Raw genomic sequence first — 24,073 nt, 5'->3', positions numbered from 1 at the left:
CCTAGAAATCTGGGTCATAGAAAAGAGACCGTAGCAGCATTATAAAGCATTATTAAACCACTCCATGGTGTGCAGTTGAAGAATACCAAAAAAATATATCATATTATATATATATATATATATATATATATATATATATATATATATATATATATATATATATATATATATTATATTAAAATATGAGGTTAGAGTATGAAAGAATGTCAAACAGGACTGGTGGAGTTGTAGCCGTGCTGGCTAAGACTGTGACACAACTAAACCTTTGTCTCGCCGAAACTACACGAACATACTGAAGTGCAGAACTATACGTTCATAAAAAGCCAGAGGAAACATGAGCTCATCAGTGTGGCGTTCTGAATGGCTGCGTGCCATCATCAGTGATGGAGTGGAATCCAAAACTAGGCTTGTGTGTCTGCGCTAAGACTGCCAACATCCAAAAACCTACATCGTGTGTGAAGCCAGCAATGGAAAGCCAAAAAAAGGTGGGTGGGAGTTGAAAATCTTCACCATTATATTCATGTGAATAAAAATAGCTATAGGTGATGCAGGTCCATGTTTTAGCTACTATGCAAATAAATAAGCAACAAAAAAAAAAGGCTTACTGGCCTTCACAAAAAAGCAAGTTTCTGTTATGTAGCAATGATTCCACACAACTTTCTATTATTAGGATTTATTGCAAATTGGACAATATTTTCAGAATAACGCAAAACTTTGAAGCAAACAGCTGCCATATACTGTAACTCTCCCGCTAGCAAACAAACGCGTCAAAAAAAAGTTGTGCTTATTTAAATAATATAAGCTTTTACATGTGACTTGAGGACAGGAAATATTTCAGTGCAAAAATATTGGCCTTGCTAACATTTTGTCGAGGACAGCAACAAACCACAATGTCCTGCATCAGAAATTCGAGCTTGTATTAAGTACTCAACTTGCTAAGTAGCTCACCGCTAATTACCAGAAGCTAGTCTTGTCAGGTTCTGGGCAACCTTAGCATGGAAATGAACAGATCAAATGTTTTAGAAATAAATAAATAAATACATTTGTTCTCCATGTTTCCTCACACTTAGAGGTTAGCACTGTTGAGCTGTTGCATATTCATCCTAATGGTACAATGGCCGTGGTTTGTGGCGCCCGGCCTACATATCACCGTCTTTGTAAACAAGGTCTCTGAGAACAAGGCGTCTTAATCAGCTTCTTAATCAGCTCATGCTCACAGCTGCACTCATCACACTCAAACAGGTTTGAGCACAAGAAGGATTACCCGAATAAGTAGACGCCATGTTGGTCCGAGGATAGTTCTACTTAAAATATTGGTGTTTTTGGATTCTCTTGGCAAACACTGGCCTCCTCTTTTGGGTAAAGGTCAGAACTACGAGGGCTACTATTAAGTTTCCACAAAGCATCATGGAGACCACTGAGATGCTTTTCTTTGGCACCCCCCCAACCACCCACTCCTCCTTTTTTATTATTTTTTTTACCACAAAGAATGTCTCTGGCACATCTGCTCGATTTCGTAATGATGAATTCCAGGGTGATTTACATTTCACTAGCCCTGACATTTCAGGAAACAACAGTGGAAAAATGAAAGTGCTTCGCTGTGAAGCATTGTTCAGCAGGTAGCTGAACTGCAGCAGGAGGCATGAGTGCAAGAAAAGCACAATCTGCAATGTTCTGTACAAAACCACCAGATTAGAACGATGCTAAATTTAGCTTGCAAATTGTACAATGACAATAAAAATGAAAAAGCTCTTTGTTTCTGCAGAACATGGTCAAGCATTTTTGTGGCCACCTGACCATAACATTTTGTATTTGCCTTTTGAACACACAATTCCACATTTATTTGCTGTTATAATGACCTCTTCTTTCCTAAAAAAGATGTTCCACTAGATTTTAGAGTGTGATTGTGAAAGTGTATGCTCATTCATTCACGAAAGCATAATAAATCCAGGTACTGATGTACTGACTTTGCTTTTTCTCTCATGCTTTCTATATGTCTGCTCGCTTACACTCATGAGGTGGGGGGTGTAAACTTTTGCAATAGTCAATTTAATAACAAACTGTTCATCCGCTTCAAAAGTTTATATCCGCTGAATGTTTGCCCCTGCGTTAACAGTTGTGAAAGTGTAAAACCATTACCTTGAATATCATACAGTGACTGCTAGAAAATACAGTATTAAGAATCAAGTTTGTGTGTAAACGTCTGTAAAATCTATTATTATTACAACAATACTAATATTATTGTTTTCTGTGGACTTTATATACCAATAATTGCAAATATATAAGATAGCTTACTAAAGAAATACAAACTAAATACATTATTCCCTATTTTTATTTTAATTCTTGACATTTTGCAGATTCTGAATTCGTTATGTAAAAATATGGCTTTAACTGTACATACATGATGAAAACAAGCTAACCAACTAGCATTCCAAAATTATTTACTGTACACTTTGCTTGAAATCTAGACTGATGATGGTGAATTAATTATTGTTCATTAGACAATCGTTTCAGAATAACAAAACATTCCAGCACAAAGCCAGAAAACTCTCCTGCTAGCAAACGGAGGCATGTGTGGTTACATGTTTCAAAAAATAAAGATGTAAAGCGTACAAGTAAAAAAAATCTTCATTTTACAAACGTTTTACATCTTTGTTTTATATTTTTACAAACCTTTACGTTTCTGAGAGAAAATGAGGCCTGGTGTAGCCCAAACTCATTAGCTATGCTATTATTCTTTACACAAGCATGTAGCCTGAGGGATGTTTTACCTCAGAAATTAAGCAGAACTGCAGAGACCTTCAAGCATAAAACAAACAAATAAGCCTGACATGCTAACGTGTGGATGACGCGTCTATATACCGTGCAATTCTTTTTTTCTTTTTTTTTTGTAGCCGATGACTAAGATTTGGCCTCCTCACTGATAAGTATAAATCAAGATCACCATTGTCTTGTATTATTGAATTCTGGTTCCAACAGACAAGCAGGACAAAGAAAAAAACACTCAACAGTAGAACTAGCTGACCATAGTCAAATCAGGTCTCTTTTCCAGTGCAGGATGCTCAGAAGAATACTTTATTTTGCATACATTTTAATAGTCAAAACAGTTGAAAGAAAAACCCTTCCAAATAGGAGTTGAAGACAAGAAATAGCCTAGTGGTTAAAATGTTGGACTTGGGAGGTCGTGAAGTTCAAATCCCAGCTCCCCCAATCTGCCACTGTTCAGCGCTTGAGCAAGGCCTTCAACCCTAAACTGCTCCACTGTATAAATGAGATAATTGTATGCCAAATGCCATAAATGTAAATGACAAGACATTGTTGAATGTTAGGAGGTTACAAGGAGGTTAACGATTAAAATTCATTCATTTCATGAGCAACAAAAAACAAGCACAAAAGGATTATTTATTTTTAATCAAGGCTATCTAATGCACAATGGGAGATTTATATACCGGTATATATAAAAAAAAACACACATTTGTTGCAGGATAAGATTCCCACCCACACAGCATTAGTGTAAATCTTTGCCATGGATGTCTGGAGTAATAAATTATTGACATACAGTACAGTATGTGTATGCATGTATACAGTAACACTAATTAGCACACTTGGTAAATAAATATAATCTACGAAGGCTGTAAATAAAATCCCCACAATTAACGCTTGATGAAAACCACGCTGCATTAATTGCGTTGTTTAGTAATTAATTGTTTACAAAATTTGTGCCGTTAAAATTAATTTGCATTAACGCGTTATTAATGCACAATTTGGACAGCCCTTAATAATTAAATAGAAATAGTTTACCAATGCAAATATGTTAAAAAAACGATGCATCGCGATACAAACGCCAACTTGTTTCCGATGCATCAAAAGTTTAATACATAATAGCTATAACAATGACAATGTAAGAACCATAACAGATATCATTATAACACATTTTTCATTCTTACTCAAAAAACCCTCCTGAAAGTCAGACTGAAATCATCAGTGCGATGAAATTATTAAAAAAAATGTAATAAAATAAAATGTTAGCAGTAATTTATATCATAAATGAGAAATATTTAAATAATGCAATTTAAAATCAGCTGATACGTTGAGATAACGCAAACACAATATGCTACATTCGTTCTCTTGACTAGTTAATGAGTTATATGTTACTACGTCACATTTTAGTACCTTGTTTTTTTAAGTGAATCGATTTTCTGATCAGAACCCAGCGACCGAGAGCCAGGACTGGGAAGCACACAGGAGATTTTAGCTGCCTGGTAATAAATGTATAATTTGCCTGCCTCGTGTACTGTTAAAAGCAAATATTAATATACTGGATTACATTACCTACTCAAGATTTAATTCAACACTCAAGGAGTTTAACAGCCTGAAGCAGATCTGAGAAGGAAATAACCCGACAACTTTTAACAGGAATTCCTGAAATCTCAACACTATCGAAATGCTTGGAAACGTGAAAGCTGATGCAGAGCGTTTTACTGAAATGTTTTTTGTGCATGCTTAACGGAAAGTAAATTGCCAGAGTATGAAATCACAAACGCCGGTAACACAATGCATTCCATTCATACTCTGGAGTAATGACAGTGCCGTAACTTGCGAACAAATTCAAACTATTTCCGTAACACGATTCAGATGTTCCTCAAGTGCATTCCAGTCCACCGCAGCTATTCACACACGGCCATGTTGTTTTAAAACCCCAGGAAAATATTGAGTGTGCAGTTGTAATCATAATAACCGGTAATAAAATCCCGAGCGCTCCACAGGTCACGAGAAGAAAACAATTAGGCAAGAAAAAGAAACAATTTCTCACATGAGGTCATGAAAAAAAAAAAAGGAGTCAGGTTTGAGTGGTCTCGGGAAGGTCCGATTTCTATGCTGTATATGAGTCATGTCTTTGTGAAAACTCACTTCTTTTAGGGTGCATTCAACATTTAACACAAAAACAGCATGTGACTCCACTTACAAGGCGACATGAGAGGTCGAAGGCTACGGAATGACGAACAAAACAAAGGCCCCCGCGAGCGATAATGAAAATCACCAGCTTACTGGAAACGCTACAAATATCACGGCGCCTCCAGAAGCGGTGTGTGAAGATAAACGAAAGCCACCAGATGACAGCCTGGAGGGGTTTTTTTTGTTTTTTTTAAACCAATAGAAAAGCAGTTCTTTTTGTTTGGGAGATGAACATTAGCACAATGGGCAGTTAGCAAAGCAGCAAAGCATGGTGACATGTACCGGTGTATCAGCTGATAAAAAAATGGAGAACAATAAAGAAAATAGGATGAGGAAGCTTTTTTTTTTTTTTTTTATGACACCCAGTTCAATTCCCTGCCACTTAGCCCTTTCCCAAACATTTCCTTTTCCTGCTTAGGAAATCCAACACACCATCCATCCTCATAGACTCATAACAACAGTATCTATGCAATTCAAAGCTTCTGAACTCACAGACCAAAAACATCATCTCTACGATCTCGTCCAGGGTCAAAGCAGACCTTCAGTCTGTTTTAAAGCTTCGAAAAATCAGCACAGACATCCCTCACAGCCTCCTGCCACCATTTCATAGAGTTTCTTCTGCACAGATTAGCATACTAAAAATGCTTAAATCCACACCAGTCATCACCAACATGTGGCGCATTAACACCAGATGGAAACACTACGGCGCTGCAGTAGAGGCCGAGAGCTCTATTAGTTCAATCTACGTCAGTCCTTACACTTCACACATTAGCAGCTAAGTGATTACATCATGCATAACGTGAGGGCCTTCCAGATACAGTGATGATCCAAATCCAGGCACAGGCTTTAAGCTGAAATGGCGAGAGGGCTGAATGTTCACCAGGCCTAAGCACAGCAGTATGACTCCATCATTCAATAAGAGCAGACACAGGATATCACGCAATCACCGGAAAACGCAGCTGTGCTGACATTTTAGCGCTGCCATTGGTTCATTAGTAAGTACATGTTCCTACTATAGTGTGGTGAATGTGAGAGTAACGAGGTATCATTATTCTGCATTGAATACGGTCTTGCCGAAAATCGGTAGCCTGGGTGCTGAGGCGTTTAAAAAGGCTAACATGTTAATGCAATCAAATTTTCTAATCGAATAAATTCCCACTGACATTTGCAAAATGAAAGTATTTAAAACCTACGGCAATAAACGGTGTTGCGATGCATCCCGATACCATAACATGCTCCCGAATCCCACCATGAGTTACACCGCAAGTATCACTGATTACAGATTAGAGATTAATCAGACTTGTAAAAACTGTATTCGATAAGAAATTCACTCTGGAAATGTATATATTATTTCTAGAGCTGTCAATCGATTGAAATATTTCAGCGTGAAACCAAACTCAACATAGCGTATGAAGACAAAATATTCTTGTAAATGTTTTGAAGTAATTATGGTATAAATAATCAGGACACCAAACAGAACTTTTGCTATGTTTCCACACGGACGGTTATAATTGCCGGATGTGTGCATCATGGAGGATTTCGGTGTTTGATTTTTGTCTTCAGTAAAACAAATGTTTAGTGATTTTTATTTATTTATTTATTTTATATCTGAGGAAAGAAATGACGTTGTGAATAAGTGTGTGTTGCATTGACGGTTTTTAATTTCACCTCTTTTATATGTACTTCTACTTTGTTATGACAATCATCAAGAATTTGGAGACATTAGCACTCATTTGTATTAATCACCCAAACTAAATTTTGTTATAACACATTTCCATATAAGAATAAAGGTTTAATATCAACAGTCTACTACAATAGCTTTTGATCAGTTCTGCATTTAAGCACCTACCACTGAACAGAACACCTCAACAAAGATGGAACTGTCATGAATGAATATCTGCCACCCAGATAAGGATGGGTTCCCTTTCGAGTCTGGTTCCTCTCAAGGTTTCTTCCTCATGCCATCTCAGGGAGTTTTTCCTTCGCCAGATTCAGAGCCATTATCAGGAACATGCTTATAGGCACTAAACTTATACATTCTTTATACAACTTTATTGCACTTTTATTATAAGCCGCTTTGAGACAAAGTCCATTGTTTAAAATGCAATACAAATAAAAAGGAATTAAACTGAATTGAATTTAATGTTATCATGGTACGCAATCATATGCTTCTATTATAAGTATCACAAAAAAGAGAATATTATGGTTTGCTACAGTATGTCTCTTTCCCCAGTCCAACTGGCCTCAGGTCGGGTTTTGGTAAAGTTTGACGTGAATGAATCTAATTAGAAGATTTTGGCATCACCAAGCCTCATACAAATTAGACCACCACATGCCAACAAACGTTTTTGGAATGTGTGCCAGAGGAAAGCTTTTTCAGCCATCTAATCATAAAAGTAGATGAGGTTCGCTAGATGTTTCTAGCACCATGTCTAGATCCTGGTTCTTTGGTCAAGAGCAAGCTTTTTAACATACAACAAAATGGAGAACGGTTCTAAAGAAAAGCACCAAACCTCTAAAGTGTTGGTTCACTCAAAAAACCTGTAAACCTTAAATAAAAGTACTGTACACCATATTTACCTCTGCCAGGCAGTTACGACTGCTCATAACTGGACAACCCGAAGTATGACAAAACATCTACACCAAAGTGCCTAAATAATCATGGACCATGGCAATCACAGTACTCTGACCTACGCAACCATTTAGAAGACCTATAAAGCGTGAGATTCCTGGAAAGATTCCAGGAGGGTCTGCCGAGAATCTATCCAGAGAAGCGCTCTTCTCATTGTACGTCAAGAATTTCAAAGCTGATATGATCTACTCAATAAAAACCTACTCGACATACGCATTAAACCGCCAATCACAATCTCTTTGTACTGTCAGTATTGACGTTCCACAAGACTGACATGTATATCAAAGACTTTAAATAACATGCTTGTATCATATATATGTATAAATATCTATTTTATAAAGCCCAGGAGTGTACAGCTCCTGACAAAGCAAGCCCCTCCTTGCCACCTCCCCCATCCCCACCACTGTCCTTTAATTGATATTGATCAAGCCTGTCTATTGTTGTTCATGTCGGTAAGCAACCTAACCATGACGGTCAATGCAACTAGACGCAATTACACCAACAAACAACTAAACAACTTATAAAATTACAAAAAAAAAAGATTGTGTTTGGTCTGGATGGGGAAAGGAGGCTGTTGAATGTCACATCGTATTTTCATGCTAAATGTTCTGCGTAACGCTGTAGGAAAAAAAGCATCTTTTTACACTATTGCAAGGTTATCACTGGCTATCTGGTTAATTCTAGAACCTGAATGGGTTGTTAGACTGCACAGCATGGCACGTCATTTCCCTCAAACGTAGCCACTGAGCCAGCCATCATGATTTCATTATATATATATATATATATATATATATATATATATATATATATATACACACATTACTATAATAGTGAATATCGATGTCACGTGTACAAGCTGCTACATCACTGGCAGACATCGGAGTACGCAGGATGTGAAACGTGGAGGAAATAAATGAGAAAATGTACAAATGCGTACATGTAGCAGGAGTGAATGAAACCTGTTTATATTGTATTGTGCGTATCCTTTTGTGATTTCTCGTGCACCTGCATTGCGAATCAGATTGTGATTCCTATATAGGTGCATCGAAAGACAATACAAAATACAATCCAAAATTTAGAAACACACGCTTATGTTTATATACACACACAACATATAACACAATGTATCATTTGTTGGGTGTATCAGTGCTTTGATTTTTGTAATGCACCTGCACTATAAAACTGGTCCCTACAGTGTGTGTGCATGCGTGTGTGTGTGTGTGTGTGTGTGTGTGTGTGTGTGTGTGTGTGTGTGTATACATGAAGCCATCATATCTAAATACCTGGATACATATTGTTACATATGAACATAATTGTATTCATTTTGTATCGTGCATTCCCTTTTTTGCGCACTTTCATTGCATCACACGTGTAATGAACATGTCTTCTGGTGTGTGCATGTGTGTATGAACATGTGCACATGTATGTACTGTATTGTATGTAATGATGATGTGCTCCAGACCTGTTGCGTCCTCTCAGCCGGGTTCAGCATCACCGCCTGCCGAAAGCTGTTGTCCACGTACGACGCCATTGTCTCCGAAGCAAAAAGATGAAAAAAAAACAAGTGGAAAAAAATTATGAATTAAAGAATTTCCGGGAATCAGCGCGGTGTGTCCGTGCGTGTCAGCCCGTGTGGAGGCTCCTTCCCCGGGACACGGCCTGCTGCGCCCCCCCGGGCCTCTCTCTGTGTCTCAGTCTCTCGATCCGACAAAGAAGGAAGCAAAAACCCCCCTGCAAAAAAAGAAAGCCCACAGTGGCACACCTTTACCTGTCCAAATTAACGCGTGGAAAAAATCCCGGTGCGCTTATTCTTCTTTTTGCACAAAGCATTAAATGCATTTCCCTCCCGACTACACCGTGCCCACGATCCGCGGATTTCACGACGCCTCCAAGGGGAGAAAGAGAAAAGATCCACCCGTGGGTCGGGTTTCGGTTCTGTTCCGCGAAAGCGTCAAACAGCGCGCGTGCGTGTGTGTGTGTGCGCGCACGCTTAATTCAGTTGCTTACAAAAGTGACACACTGTTGTATGTGCGTGTGCGTGTGTGTGTGTGTTTCCCACTAACCATGGTGACCGGCTGCGTACCGTGAACGCGCACGATCGCACGGGAGCGCGCAGAATGGGCGAGACCTGGGAGGTGCACCATAAACAGGAGCGGAACAATGCTGAGCTGTGCTGCCATCCACCGAGCACTGCATACAACTACAGTCTCAACCCTGCTTCATCCAACCTCCTGCTGAAGAGCTCTCAAAAATGCATTTTGGAGCCCTAACAAAATTTCCCATAATATGTAAACACCTGACCATCAGACCCTCTGAAGCGTCACCGCACTGCAAATTGGAAGCACGTGGTATATAATAAAACGTATGTTCTTGCATGACGATGCGCCAAAACCTTGAACGTCCTGCACAGAACCCTGATCTCAACCCCACTGAACACCTTGGAGAGAAACTGGATCACCAGCTAAACCCGCTGACCTCCTTGTCTAACATCAGGATCTAATCTAACTAATGGGTTTGAAGCTGAAACATCACTGACTACAGACTCAACACTGATTTATCCAACCTCCTGCTGAAGATCTCACAAATGCATTTAGGAGCCATGAACAAAATTTCCAAGAGTATCTGGGACACCTGACCTCAACGTCCGTTCTGACGTTGAACGGACGTTGAGGTCAGGTGTCCCAGATACTCTTGGAAATTTTGTTAATGGCTCCTAAATGCATCAAGTGTACTCCTAAGTGTACAGATCAAGCTCCGTGAAGTCATGGTGTGTCAAGGTTTGACAGATAAAGAACTTCTGCCTCATGAACAGAGCCTTGACCTCAACCCAACTGATCACCTTGGAGAAGAACTGGACCACCAAATGAACCCCAGATCTCCTGGTCTAACATCAGAGTCTAATCTAACTAATGTAATTAATGCTATTGAGGCTGAATGATCACTAATCCCAAACGCCACCCTCCAAAATCAAGTGGAAAGCCTTCCCAGAAGAGTAGGAGCTCTTTTAAGTCAGATACAAACTTTTGGTTATATGGTGTGTTTTTGGGTTTTTTTCCCCAATGGATAGAAGAAGCATGCGAGAAAATTATGTGTGTGTGTGTGTGTGTGTGTGTGTGTGTGTGTGTGTGTGTGTGTGTGTGTGAATTGTAAAATCATTAATATTTCAGAATTGTGAGAGTCGAGTGCACTCATAAATAACTTATTGAGCCAGCAAAACCAGGACACTAACAACCCACTGTGAACACCATAGTAACTATGGTCTCCATGGTAACCAGAGGTGACCCCCCCCAACAGTGTGCTTCTACCCTCAGTTTATACTCACCTGGAGCTCGAAGCAGGTGGCTGATAGAAGAGATGAATAGGAAAGACTGGAGGACAGAACCTGCCCACCAAGAAACAGGGCAAATCCTTTTTTCAGGTACAAACAGTGTGGGTTTGTTTATTTATTTGTTTGTTTATTTGTTTGTTTGTTTGCTTGATTATGTACCTGTTGACTACCACTGGATACTGATCCCTTTACTGTCAGTAACGGTGAACTTATTTGGTTAATAATAACAAATTGTGAAAATTCATTAAATCAATTCGACTTGTTTTTAAAATAAACAAAATCTTTTTATTAAAAAAAATCTATACTTTTTTTGAAAAGGGGATTAAATAATAAGGTTCAACTTTAATTCCATGAATAATAATAATAATAATAATAATAATAATAATAATAATAATAATAATAGTTGGAGGTTGGCTGATTAATCGGCATCGATAGTTAATTGCAAACTATCGACTATCGGCAAATATCCGTACCGTTAATTTTTCCGGCTTCCGGTCTGCTGTCATTACGAGAGCGCCCTCTAGAGGCGAATCACTGACACCACGTGTTGTTTGTTTTTACACGTGAGACTGCGCGCTATATTATATTAATTCATCACAATTTATTAAGTATATAATGCTACTCATTAATGAATAGATCCATATTTATTTCCTTTAACACATTTTCATGATTTCAGACTCTCTGTAATAAAGTACTGAATACTATTGTACACGGAGTGTTATGTTTGTTTTTTATCCAGTATCCATTTTAAAATCGGTTCTTTAATCGATTATCGACAAGTACGATCCAACTTCGGTCCACCTCTAACAATAATAATTAATAATAATAATAATAATAATAATAATAATAATAATAATAATAATAATAATAATAATAATAATAATAATAATAATACGCTTTATCCATCCATCCATCCATTTACACTGGAAATGTTCCACAATTGTCCTTTTGAGAGTTAAGGGGTCAGAGTTGACATCCTGAGAAGTTTCTACTCAAATCCATTGGTGTGTTAAACAGACCCTTTAGGGTTCCTCTAAATGAAGAAGCTCAACAAGCTTTCAGTCTTGAAACAGGAGCCTTTCTGTCTGCTTTCCTTAGATTTTAATAGATATTTTTGAGAACAAACTGCCTGCATCTTTTCCGGTTTTATATTTCAATATCTGTCCATCTTTCTCTGTCTGCCCGTCTGCCCACCCGTCTGTCCATCTGTCCGTCTGTCTGTCTGTCTGTCTGTCTGTCTGTCTGTCTGTCTGTCAGTGCTTCATTCTATTTTGTGTATGATGATATTCATCTCTCTGCTTATGTTCTGGTCACAATCTTTAAAGATTCATTATGTATTTTTTTTTTTAAGAAAGTGTTAATTGGTACCTCTTGATGTCTAATATTGTGATATTGTTACATAGTGCTATCATCTCTACTAATTTCATGTCATAGGAAGAAATACAGTGAAATACAAAAAAATTTACTTCTCAGTTGATAATGTGCAAATTTTGGTCCATCCTGCTCTGAACTGTAAATCAGCTCTCACTAATGCTTTGAATGCACCGTCCTTCTGCTGCTCTGTAGGTCCTGATGGCATTGGAAATTACAGAGTCCGGCAATATGATTTTCATAATAGCATTGGCATTGTTGACTTGCCAGCTGAGGCCACAGGGGATTTAAATTATCTCTTCCGGCCTGCATCAGGCGCACCACCACCGCTGCCCAGACACTGTTACGTCGGAGAGGTGGGATGGGGCATTATGTATGGCTTCCAGCTCAATGCCAGAACTTTACTTAGCAACCACCAGCTCAAGGTTAGTCACGTGGGAAATAAAGTATGTATGAAATTGACACTGCAGACTCCTTTCGTAAATATTAAACGTGAAGAAAGCTTTATTACATCAAGGTTTTGTGTCTTTGTTGAAGTACGACAGCAACAGACCAATCGGAATCGAGAATTCTGTAGTGCTTTGATATAAATGTAGTTCAGCTACTTGAAACTTAAATTGCAGATCATCTATGATGATTCTCATTACAATTATTTTGACTTCTTTTGGCTGAAATAATATGATACGTCTTGCTTTCTTTTCATATCAGCGTTCTGTGTTTTGCTCGGACATGGAGGACATCTCAAATATTCCACAGTAAGACCCAGACACTCAGACCTCCCGGAGATTTAATTTCCATAACACACACACACACACACACACACACACACACACACACACACAGAATCCCAGATTATTAGTGCTAAACTATAGCCTCCTCTTCCTACTGATATTTGTTTAATATTACGACTGATCCAGAATCAGCCACGATTTCCTTTTTACAAGCTTCTCAATTTCAGCTCTGGATCTTCTCATTGATGGTGTTAAATGTCAGTGAGTGATTGAAGAAGCTTCTTGACTTCTCCGCATTAATAATTAACTCACACGTACACCCACACAGGAAACTGCCAGCATGCTTTGTAGACAGTCAGGAGCCAAAGTGCCTGAAAGGAGGGCTGATGAGAACCTTAGCTAGGACAACAAGCTGAGCAAGGTCAGATATCTACCTGAGAATAACACCTGCTTCTTACAGACTGGGGATAGAATAGAATTTCAATATCCTGTACACTGTAAAGGGTTTTGGTGTAAATTTACATTGAAATACTGGCAGCTGGGTTGCCAGCCACATGACTATTACTCTACATACAGTTTTTTATCAGTTGCTTTGGAGCATTTCTCAGTTCAGAAATGAAATACTCAAAACTACTTAAACCTCCACATCATGTAGTCACTTGATCACATCATTAAACATAAAAATGCATTTGCATTCAATGACTTATGCACAGAACTGATGCCTAAGATGAATTTTGATCGCCATGAACATAAACAACTGATAATGTAGGGAACAGAAGACACTTGTACACAATCAATTAAATGAATGTACAAATGCATTCACGATTTAAAAGCAACAAGAAATGTTCTTATGATGAGCACAAGTGACTACGTGATGTATAGGTTGAACAAGTAGTTTTGAGAAATTTCATTTCTGATCTGAGAAACACCAAAGCAACTGAGAAAAAACTATTTCTACAGTAACAGTCATGGCTGGCAAATTACAGAAAACAACATTTCTTTTACAAGAAATCCAATGTGTTGTGCTCTTCGTACGAATTAAGAAAATTCGAGAACTTTAGGATGATTAAAAAAAACTGAGAAGCAACTGAGAAAAACTGTAATAAAAGGTAAAATGATCTAGAAGACTATCCTGTGGTGAAAAACTGCTACAAAGCTCTGTCCTTGGAGATTCCTTAAATTATGGGAAACATTAATGTTCTCCTGAGAAAAAAACTTTAGCAACCGATTTAAGCACAATGATGTATGCCTGTGATTTGCAGTTTTTTGCAGTACAAATATTTGACAAGCAGCTGTTAGAAAGATATGCATCAGTGACTGATGAGAAACTGTGATTTCTTTTGATGGTAGGGACCAGGCTCAATTCAACCGAGGAAAATAATTCAACAAACGAAATGAATTCATCAAAGGAAAAGAATTCAACAGAGGAAAAGAATTCAACAAACGAAAAGAATTCATCAAATCAAAAGAATTCAACAGAGGAAAAGAATTCAACAGAAGAAAGCAACAGAGAAAACAAGTTGGCTTTACATCACACCCGCCATTGCAAGAGGCAACACTAAAGCGATAAAAGGACTGAACAATAAAAATGTCCCCAATGATGTGCACTTAGTATCAGGAGCATTTACGTGGACACTTGCTTGTTTCGTTGTGACTTATGGTCCTGTGTAATGTGCAAAATGTTGTAAAATAAAAATGTAATTAAGTATACTGAGAGTTTATTGCGATCTAAATGTACGGATTATATTAGGTAATATAAGAAATAAATAACAGTTTATTTCCTATATAAATTGTCAGTATGTGTGATACAATAAGCTGTGAAGAAGAGTTACAAAATGGAAGTTGTCAGATTTTCAGAGTAGTGTTCCTCTGACAGCACACCAACAATACCAATAATTTATTACAGTAATAACATTAAACATATGATATGTTGCACTTTTCATCGGTTTACAGTTATATGTAGTAATATAGAACATGACTTAGAACTGAATTCATTTCTGTTTTCACATTGTAGCAGCTATAAACATGGTTTCCTCACATTGCCCCTTGCAGATAATAAGATGCATTTGTGTGGAGATATGTTAGGGCTGTCAATCGATTAAAACATTTAATTGTGATTAATCGCATGATTGACACGAGTCAACGCACGATTAATCGCACATTTTTATCTGTTACTACTTTTCAAGTTTTTTAATACTCTAATCAACATGGATATGGACAAATGTGGATGCTTTATGCAAATGTATGTTTATTATTATTAAAACCAAATCTAACATAGAACATTAAGACAAAATATTCTTGTAAATGTTTTAAAGTAACAATGGTGTTACGTAAATCATCAGGACACCAAAGGGAACTTTTGCTATGTTTCCACACGGACGATTTTAATTGCCGGTGAGTGCATAATGGTGGGGGTTTTTTTTTGGTCTGGGGAATAGGGATATATCTCTCTGATCCAGTCCCACAGTAGATGGCGGTAATGCTCTTCTTAAGAATGCGAACCGCCAATAAAGAAGAAGATGAGCAAGAGGGGCAAGGAGAAGAGAAGGAAGAAGAACTAGAGGAATCAGTAAAAGAAGAGAAATAAGCAGAAAAATAATATAAAAAATATATATATTCTCCTGCTGTCTTTCATCTATAATATAAATTACCTTTAGTGTCTATCTATCTATCTATCTATCTATCTATCTATCTATCTATCTATCTATCTATCTATCTATCTATCATTAACAATTTAAAGTTTTAAAGTGAAATAAAATTTCATAAAGGTTTGATATTCACTCTGGGACTGATGAGTTAAGCACAGATGCAGCACGTGGCCGCTCCGTTACACTAGAGGGCGCCACATACACACTTTACCCGAAAGTTGCTCATGGGAAAAGAAGCTTCTAGTTCATTCAAGGAGCAGAGCAACTTCACGAAAACCAGAGGAAAATGTCCAACCCGAGTCCAGTGTCCAAACCCGGCAATGCAAACAACCCGAGGGTTTTCTTCGATGTAGAAATCGGAGGTGGAAAAGGTGAAGACATTTCTCATTGCCTTCATCACGCTTCTTATCTACTGTTAATGTTACTGACCATTGTTCGGTTAGCACGCGCCTCTCTCTCTCTCTCTCTCTCTCTCTCACACACACACACACACACACACACACACAACAACACAACACAACCTTTTCTGATTTATCTTTGTTTTCAGACTTATCTGGACATTTTCTAATAAATTTTCCTACTTTTATTTGTATCTATTGATCTTCACTTCACTGCACTTAACCCTCTGCCCCACATCTCACCATGTTCCCAATTCAGCGATCTGCAGACTGAAGCTGTTCATCATCCAGTCATCAAAACCCCACACTGATATTTCACCAACAGCAGAGTCCTAAATTATACTACATTTCACAAGTGTCTATCCATTCCTCCTTTATCTGTCTGTCTGTCTGTCTGTCTGTCTGTCTATCTATCTATCTATCTATCTATCTATCTATCTATCTATCTATCTATCTATCTATCTATCTTTATCTATGCACCCATCCTCTATCTATCTTTCTTTCTTTCTTTCTTTCTTTCTTTCTTTCTTTCTTTCTTTATCTATGCACCCATCCATTCCTTATCTATCTATCTATCTATCTATCTATCTATCTATCTATCTATCTATCTATCTATCTATCTATCTATCTATCTTTATCTATGCACCCATCCTCTATCTATCTTTCTTTCTTTCTTTATCTATGCACCCATCCATTCCTTATCTATCTATCTATCTATCTATCTATCTATCTATCTATCTATCTATCTATCTATCTATCTATCTATCTATCTGTCTATGCACCCTTTCATTCCTCCTCTGTCTGTCTTGCTGTCTTGCTGTCTGTCTATCCATCTATTCATTCATTCATTCCTTCTTTATTTATTCATCCAGTGAGTCCTGATGCTGTAATCTCCTTCCAAAACTGTCTAAAAAGCAGACGGTATAGACAGTAGAAGTGTCTGAAAAGCAGACGGTATAGACAGTAGAAGTGTCTGAAAAGCAGACTGTATAAACAGTAGAAGTGTCTGAAAAGCAGACGGTATAGACAGTAGAAGTGTCTGAAAAGCAGACGGTATAGACAGTAGAAGTGTCTGAAAAGCAGACTGTATAGACAGTAGAAGTGTCTGAAAAGCAGACGGTATAGACAGTAGAAGTGTCTGAAAAGCAGACGGTATAGACAGTAGAAGTGTCTGAAAAGCAGACGGTGTAGACAGTAGAAGTGTCTGAAAAGCAGACGGTATAGACAGTAGAAGTGTCTGAAAAGCAGACGGTATAGACAGTAGAAGTGTCTGAAAAGCAGACCAGATTGACAGTTAAAATGTCTGGCATGTGTCACATGACTGATTGAGCCATGTGACACATTTTTCATGATAGCTGGATGTATTTTATGACTTATAAACCCCCGTGTATGTCTCTATGTCTTTGTCCCAGTTGGCCGCATCGTGTTCGAGCTCTTCGCTGACGTCGTCCCGAAAACGGCAGAGAATTTCCGCGCTCTGTGCACCGGCGAGAAAGGGCTCGGAAAAAGCACCGGGAAACCCCTGCACTTCAAGGGATGTCCTTTTCACCGCAGTAAGTACGGAGTTGAGGTTTGGGAGACGCTTGAATTGTAGTTATGACAGACAGACACACAGACATGCTCATCTTCCTTCATTCTAGTCATCAAGAAGTTCATGGTGCAGGCAGGAGATTTCTCCAATCAGAACGGCACCGGAGGAGAGAGTATCTACGGGGAAAAATTTGAGGATGAAAACTTCCACTATAAGGTGAAAAGTTTACGTTGGTGATGTTTGAAGCTGCACACGTTACTATTTTGATATATTTGATATTTATTTTATTGTAGTAGGAGACTGAAGGTGAGGAGTAAAATCACACATTCCAGTTTACGTCCTCGACATGCAGCTTCCACGTTTATACATTTAATCATCAGAAAAACGTTACGTACATCACTGTACATCATACAATAGACACTACTGACTTAATATTCTTTTTATTATTTTTAAAATATGATATTAGGAGAAAAGAACTTGAAAACCTTTTCTTTTTATGAGCTATATATTTTAAAATATTGTAAAAAGCGATTTAAGGTTACTAAAGCCTAATGCTTGTTTTTGTTTATTTATATTTTTATAAAGCATGTTTGCTTTATCTTGCACGTGGCTGTGTACATATTTTTTCTTTCTTTTTAAGCAGACAGATTTTACACGCTTTTGAGCGACTTATTGGCAGCTAAATATGATAAATAAAGATTAAAAATTGTATTTATTTTTATATATTTTTTGTTTTCTTAGCATGACAAAGAGGGCTTGCTGAGTATGGCGAACGCGGGGCCAAACACCAACGGCTCGCAGTTCTTTATCACCACTGTGCCTACACCTCACCTAGACGGCAAGCACGTGGTGTTCGGGCAGGTGCTGAAGGGCATGGGCGTGGTCAAGATGCTGGAGGCCATCGACACCGAGGAAGAGCATCCGGTCAAGGTGAGGCACATGGAGACGAGACGAATATTAAAAGAAAAAAACAATAGCATTCTGTTTATTTACGGCTTCAAAGAACGCCATGACTATTTTGGATTGCGGTTATTTAAGAGAGGCAAAAGGGTCAGCATGTCTATTTTCAGCATCGGCAAAATGACACGTAAATAATATATATATTTGTTTAATTAAAGGTCAACCGGGTCATCAGCACCAATAATTGGTTGCTGGAATTATCAGATAGTTTTTCCGGGGTGCTGTCGACTGGCATTACGAGAGGCAAATGTTTTGTTTGTTTGTTTTTTTACACAAGAGACTGTGAACGGTGCATGGAGAGTACGATTATATTTATTATTAAGGATTTACTAATTATATAATGATATTTACTAATTAATATATTCGGATTTATTTAATTTAGCACCTTTTTATTATTCAGTACTGTTTTTGTTCTTTTTTTATTATTATTATTATTTGTAATAAAGTTCAGAACCATTTTAGATGGCACTTCCTGTACCTTGATCAGTTTACAGACAGAGAATATATGAAAGAATCGTTCATAAAAATAACATCAACAATTATCATAATTAACAGAATTAGCATAACAATAGAGGTCACACTAGTGCTGCCTAGTGGTGCAACTTGGCAACTACATTACATCTGCATAAAACAACAAATTGTATTCTATTCATTTAAAGGTCAAATATGTTTTGCGGCTTTACGCAAATTATATTTGTTGGCCGAGGGGTCAGAATGGCTCTATTGTTTGCAGACCCCTGGTCTAGTAAGTGGAATTTTTTTAGTTTTGTTTGGCCAAAATAAACCAACCCTGAGTTTCATAAAGCTGGAACTTTAACCATGACTGTTTAACCAGCATTTGTAGTATTTGTTAGAGTTCCTGTAGTATCACATTATTTGGAACTTTCCATTAAATCTTTTTGGTGCACATGCAAACTTTTTACTTTTATGCTCTGCAAATTGACTTTGAAATTACTAACGCAAAACTGCAAATCTTCCTCCTCCTTCGTGATTTAATATGTATTGAGTGGCGTGACGAGAGTAGCTGCTGGATATTTCGAACGAGACGCCTCAGGCAGTCTAATTGAATTGAAGCCCGAAACATTTAGTTTAATTGTCCAAGCACGAGTTGCTCTCGTGTTAAAAACGAGAACGTGAGAAGGATTAAAATTACATTCGAACGCTTTGACAGTGGTTGGGCATATAATGCGATTTGGTTCAGTTTAATAATAGCGGCCTGTGGCACACAGACTAATTTAAACATCTCTTTCTCTCTCTCGCTCTATTTCTCTGGCTGTCTCAGCCATGTATCATTGCTGATTGTGGAGAGCATAAAGCAGGCGATGATTGGGGCGTGGCTCCTAATGATGGCTCCGGAGACGTGCACTCGGACTTCCCAGAGGACTCGGATGTGGACTTTAACAACGTGAGGGTTTTTTTTTTTTTTTTTTTATAAACGGTATTTAAAAAAATCGATGAAGCTGCTCATTTTAATAAAAAATAACAAGAAACCTTAAACCTTTTCAGTTCATATAATCAGAAACAGCAACTAACTTGCATTAAGCTCATGAGGTAATTTTATCTTTCAGGCTGATAAAGTCTTGTCCGTGGCGGAGGACATCAAAACCATCGGAAACAACTTTTTTAAAGCCCAGAACTGGGAGGCTGCTATGAAGAAGTACTCCAAAGCCCTGAGGTGATTACATCAGTCTGTGACCTGCTTTTGTTCTAAAAAAAAAAAATTATTGATTGCTGTTAAATAGCACAATTTTTTCTGAATATGTTGATGCAGGTATTTAGAGTTATGTGGCAGTAACGTGGAAGATGACAGCGAGCAGAAAAAGCTGGAACCCACGGCCCTGAGCTGCATCCTCAACACGGCAGCCTGCAAACTGAAACTGCAGCAGTGGCAGGAAGCCATCGAGAGCTGCAATGAAGTATGCACACTCCATTTATTTTAATACTATGTATATTTTAAAGAGAAAAGGTACCAAGTACCCTGATTCTCTCAAGATCTCTGAAGATCTGATAGAGCTTCAATAAGGTCTAACCAAAAATGTAATTGTTTCTCCATTGGTGCTGTGATGGCCAAGTCCACAAAGCTGCAGCAACCATTAACTGATCAGTTGTATAAATGATATAATTGTAAATTACTCTGGATTAAGGCGTCTGCCAAATGCCATCTAAATGTTCTCGACTTGGATTGCAAGCAAATATAATTAGTTTTTACCTCAGGATTTTCTATGAACCATCAGCTATCTGTCTAACATGTTTCAAATACTGATTATAAATCATTTTGTAGGAGCCTCCACATAGCTGACTTATAATAAACTATGCTTAAGCTAGTAAAATACATTTACTTTAGGAGGACACGCAACATTGTTATCCTCCTGAGGTAAATTTGTTCACTTCAGGAGGATATTAAATAAAAAAAACTTTGCTTTTTAGAAATCTTACAAGTATAAAAAAATATTACTGAATGCATAATTTTACCTCAGAAAAAGGTTTATATTGTACTAAGCTGGCAATTCTAATTTCTGTATGTCAGGATTTTTTACTTGGCTAATTATTTTTACCTCAGGATTTTCTCCTGCTAGCTGGCTAAGGAAAAAGAACAAATGGCTTTAGTTGTACTTAGTTAGAAAAACATTTTAATATGTATAATATTTATTAAATTATAGCATAACTTTTTAAACACAATTTTTAGTCTAGCAGCAGATTTCAACATTTAAACTTTAAAATAAGTTTTTTCATTTATTTAATTGTTTGTTTATTTTTTAATAAATATAATGTTGCTATTCAATGCACAAATTGGGTCCATTACCCGCAAATTATCAAGACGTTTACATTTCAAAATGCCATTCACGATAAAATCAGCCAGAACTTCACCGCTCCGATCTGCCGATTCCATTTAGCGCAATAATTTGCTTGTGTAAATCCAATTAAGGCTGATGGAATTTTCCTCTTTGTGCTCTAATTAAAACATTTCCGTTGCTTCAATGGATGAATGGGAGGTTAATTAGAAGCTACAGCGAGAGATGTGATAATGATCTGATTGGTGTTTGCTGACTGTGTTCCTCACAGGCTCTGGAGCTGAATCAGACCCATGCTAAAGCTTTGTTCAGGAGAGCGCAGGCTTGGCAAGGCCTCAAGGAGTTCAACAAGGCAATGGTATGAAAGATAATCGCACACACCGCGAGCTCTCGATATGGCGTTCGTTTGAAAGAACACACACCGATATCCGTGCTGTTCGGTGTATTTTTTCCTCACATCAGGTTATTTTCTCTTCACCAAGCGCATCACCACCAACCGTCTACTTTTGTTTGACGATGACCAAAAGTATTTCTTTACTCTTTATTTAAAAATAAATAATTAAATACCATCTCATATAATCAAGATTAATGATGGGATGCTTTGAAATTTGAGAATTTCTTATATAGTGTTACATTTTTTCACATACAAATTAAACCTTTAGGATGCAGAAGCTCGTTTTTTTTATACTTTACGATGGCACTACAGTTTACATCGCCCGATTTAACACGTGTTTCGACTCTTCTGCATGACCTGTAGCGTTTTCTGGAGCATTGATCTTTTCCTCTCCTCAAATTACAGATCGATCTGAAGAAAGCACAAGAGACTGCACCAGACGACAAAGGTAAGATGCAGCAGATGTCTGGCAAACAGCTCGGTCTCATCCCCAGTGTTTCCCTCAGCATTCTGCTCATGTCAGGTTTAACAAGGGTCACCACAACTTCAATTTTCAGCCCCTTTTTACACTTCTCAACCTTTTGTTATTTATGTGTGCTGGAAACGTATAAGGCTGGTGTAGATAGATTTTTTTAATTCAGCTCGCTCATAAATCAGCCACATACTATAGAGCTTCATTTCGGTTGCCTGGATAATTTATTATACACCATTATTATTATGGATTTCCATTACAGCTGGGGTTTACTAGTAATGTAGTCATTTACTAGAAATACAAGGTGGTATCAATAAGTTTCAAGACTAGTTTTGTCAGATTGCAGCACAAGGCTGCACGCGCAGTCACAGGGAGAACCAACCATCCATAAGACATCGTCCTGTTAACTCAAGATGTCCTTTCGTTACTACTTCACTGATAAATAATTTTAATCCCTAAACATTATTTTAAAATCAAGCACAGAAATCCACTACGACGCACACATCCGGCAATTAAAACCAGCCGTGTGGAAACATTGTTTCGTTTGGTGTCCTGATGATTTACAGAATCTAAAATATTTTAATTACTTTCAAACATATGATCCTATGTTTAGTTTGGTTTCACTAATAATGAACACACATTTGCATTAAGCATCAATATTTGTCCATGTTGATTAAAGTATTCAAAACTTGGAAAACTTGGAGAGTTAACTCGAGATAATCATGCGCTTAAATATTTTGATAACCTTAATTTTTTTATTTAGTGTTCACCAAAAAATCCCATATTAATATTTTATGATATAAAAATTTGCATTGTTGGAATTCAAATATTGCAGTTACACCCTTTGAACACCAGAGGTCCCAGTCCGTGCAACCCATAGTCGATGAGATCTGCTCTTGTGAAGTAACTGATAACCCAATACCTCATGAGATATATAATCCGTATCCATTGTTACACCTCTAAAGTACCAGAAAAACCGACTGGCTGTGGAAAACCGAAGTTTTAGCCGACTTTAGAGATCTGTTTCTGCTTACGATTGAAATTTCCCACATCTGACACTTTGTTTATTCATATTAAATGTTTGGGAGAATGTATACATTATTTATTTTATAAAGATGTGGTGATCCTTTGGTACATTTTGAATATAAGAATTAGACATACATTAGAATATAAATTTATTCATAGCTGTTTTTCCTTTTTTTTCTTTTAAATTTTATACACAGTTTATGATTCAGAGAAAAGGTTTTTTTTTTGCTACATTACACAATTTCGCTCTCATTCAGTCATGGGTTGAAACAAGTCCTTTTTTCCCCCCCTTTCTTTCTCCAGCTATTGCAAACGAGATGCTGAGGGTCAAGCAGAAGGTGAAGGAGGAGACTGAGAGAGAAAAGAAGATCTACTCCAAAATGTTTGCGTAAACGAGTCGTGCCGTGTTTTACGTGCCGATCGACACGTCCTCATGTCCCTTTACTCAACATAATGGCACTTATGTAGAGAACATGGAGAAAAAGTACAGCCAGGAATCTCAGCTCTGAGAAAGAAATGCAGTTTGAAGGGAGATAATATGCCGTGTGGGAACGTTGTGAACGTGAAGGCCTGACACGTGGCTGCGTATAGACTACTGTGTGAAATGTTTATTTAATCAGAAACCAGGCTGAAGACTGTTGTTGTATTTATTTGTTTTGAGTTTGCTGTTGATCGGTTTGACGTCCACACAACCAACGTGGTGATGTTTTAAGAAATCAAAGAATAAAACTGCTGCTTGAGGGTTATTTTTTGGTAAAATGTATTCATTCTGCAAGTTTGACATTATATACAGTGTGAAGCGGAAGTAGTGTGTAATAAATACCTCACGTCTGA

General features: G+C 37.6%; 3 protein-coding genes across 10 annotated transcripts in view; 2 read left to right on the top strand and 1 right to left on the bottom strand.

Moving 5' to 3' along the window:
* The window catches only part of rapgef2b (Rap guanine nucleotide exchange factor 2b), a 110,347-nt gene extending 100,294 nt beyond the window's left edge, over positions 1 to 10,053 (bottom strand). For all 8 annotated transcript variants that reach the window (XM_046849158.1, XM_046849157.1, XM_046849164.1 and 5 more), the window contains exon 1: positions 9,051 to 10,053. In XM_046849158.1, coding sequence (XP_046705114.1) covers positions 9,051 to 9,119 — 69 coding nt within the window. In that variant the 5' untranslated portion in view covers positions 9,120 to 10,053. The remainder of the gene's footprint in view (positions 1 to 9,050) is intronic.
* A 289-nt stretch (positions 10,054 to 10,342) lies between these two features.
* Positions 10,343 to 14,669, top strand: LOC124386372. The gene is made up of 6 exons (XM_046850177.1): positions 10,343 to 10,580; positions 10,756 to 11,006; positions 12,483 to 12,712; positions 12,996 to 13,042; positions 13,347 to 13,439; positions 14,369 to 14,669. The coding sequence occupies exons 2-5, from the start codon at positions 10,844 to 10,846 to the stop codon at positions 13,432 to 13,434; spliced, it is 528 nt and encodes a 175-aa protein (XP_046706133.1). The 5' UTR covers positions 10,343 to 10,580; positions 10,756 to 10,843; the 3' UTR covers positions 13,435 to 13,439; positions 14,369 to 14,669.
* Positions 14,670 to 15,824: 1,155 nt separating this feature from the next.
* ppid (peptidylprolyl isomerase D) lies at positions 15,825 to 23,985 on the top strand. Its single transcript, XM_046849638.1, has 10 exons — positions 15,825 to 16,037; positions 17,477 to 17,617; positions 17,705 to 17,811; positions 18,337 to 18,525; positions 19,838 to 19,960; positions 20,124 to 20,230; positions 20,327 to 20,471; positions 21,619 to 21,705; positions 22,147 to 22,189; positions 23,543 to 23,985. Exons 1-10 carry the CDS (start codon positions 15,953 to 15,955, stop codon positions 23,629 to 23,631), a joined length of 1,116 nt encoding a protein of 371 aa, XP_046705594.1. The 5' UTR covers positions 15,825 to 15,952; the 3' UTR covers positions 23,632 to 23,985.
* Positions 23,986 to 24,073: the final 88 nt, after the last annotated feature.

The sequence above is a fragment of the Silurus meridionalis genome, chromosome 5, assembly GCF_014805685.1.
Source record: "Silurus meridionalis isolate SWU-2019-XX chromosome 5, ASM1480568v1, whole genome shotgun sequence".
Taxonomy (NCBI): domain Eukaryota; kingdom Metazoa; phylum Chordata; class Actinopteri; order Siluriformes; family Siluridae; genus Silurus; species Silurus meridionalis.
This window is presented reverse-complemented; position numbering and strand designations above follow the sequence as displayed.

Bases quoted from the DNA above. Each gene is read 5' to 3' on its own strand.
- ppid (XM_046849638.1), top strand. From the start codon at position 15,953: ATGTCCAACCCGAGTCCAGTGTCCAAACCCGGCAATGCAAACAACCCG. The intron at 17,618-17,704 runs GTAAGTACGGAG...CCTTCATTCTAG, and splicing joins GGGATGTCCTTTTCACCGCA to TCATCAAGAAGTTCATGGTG. The intron at 22,190-23,542 runs GTAAGATGCAGC...TTCTTTCTCCAG, and splicing joins GACTGCACCAGACGACAAAG to CTATTGCAAACGAGATGCTG.
- LOC124386372 (XM_046850177.1), top strand. From the start codon at position 10,844: ATGGTCTCCATGGTAACCAGAGGTGACCCCCCCCAACAGTGTGCTTCT. The intron at 12,713-12,995 runs GTTAGTCACGTG...TTTTCATATCAG, and splicing joins TTAGCAACCACCAGCTCAAG to CGTTCTGTGTTTTGCTCGGA. The intron at 13,043-13,346 runs GTAAGACCCAGA...ACACCCACACAG, and splicing joins GACATCTCAAATATTCCACA to GAAACTGCCAGCATGCTTTG.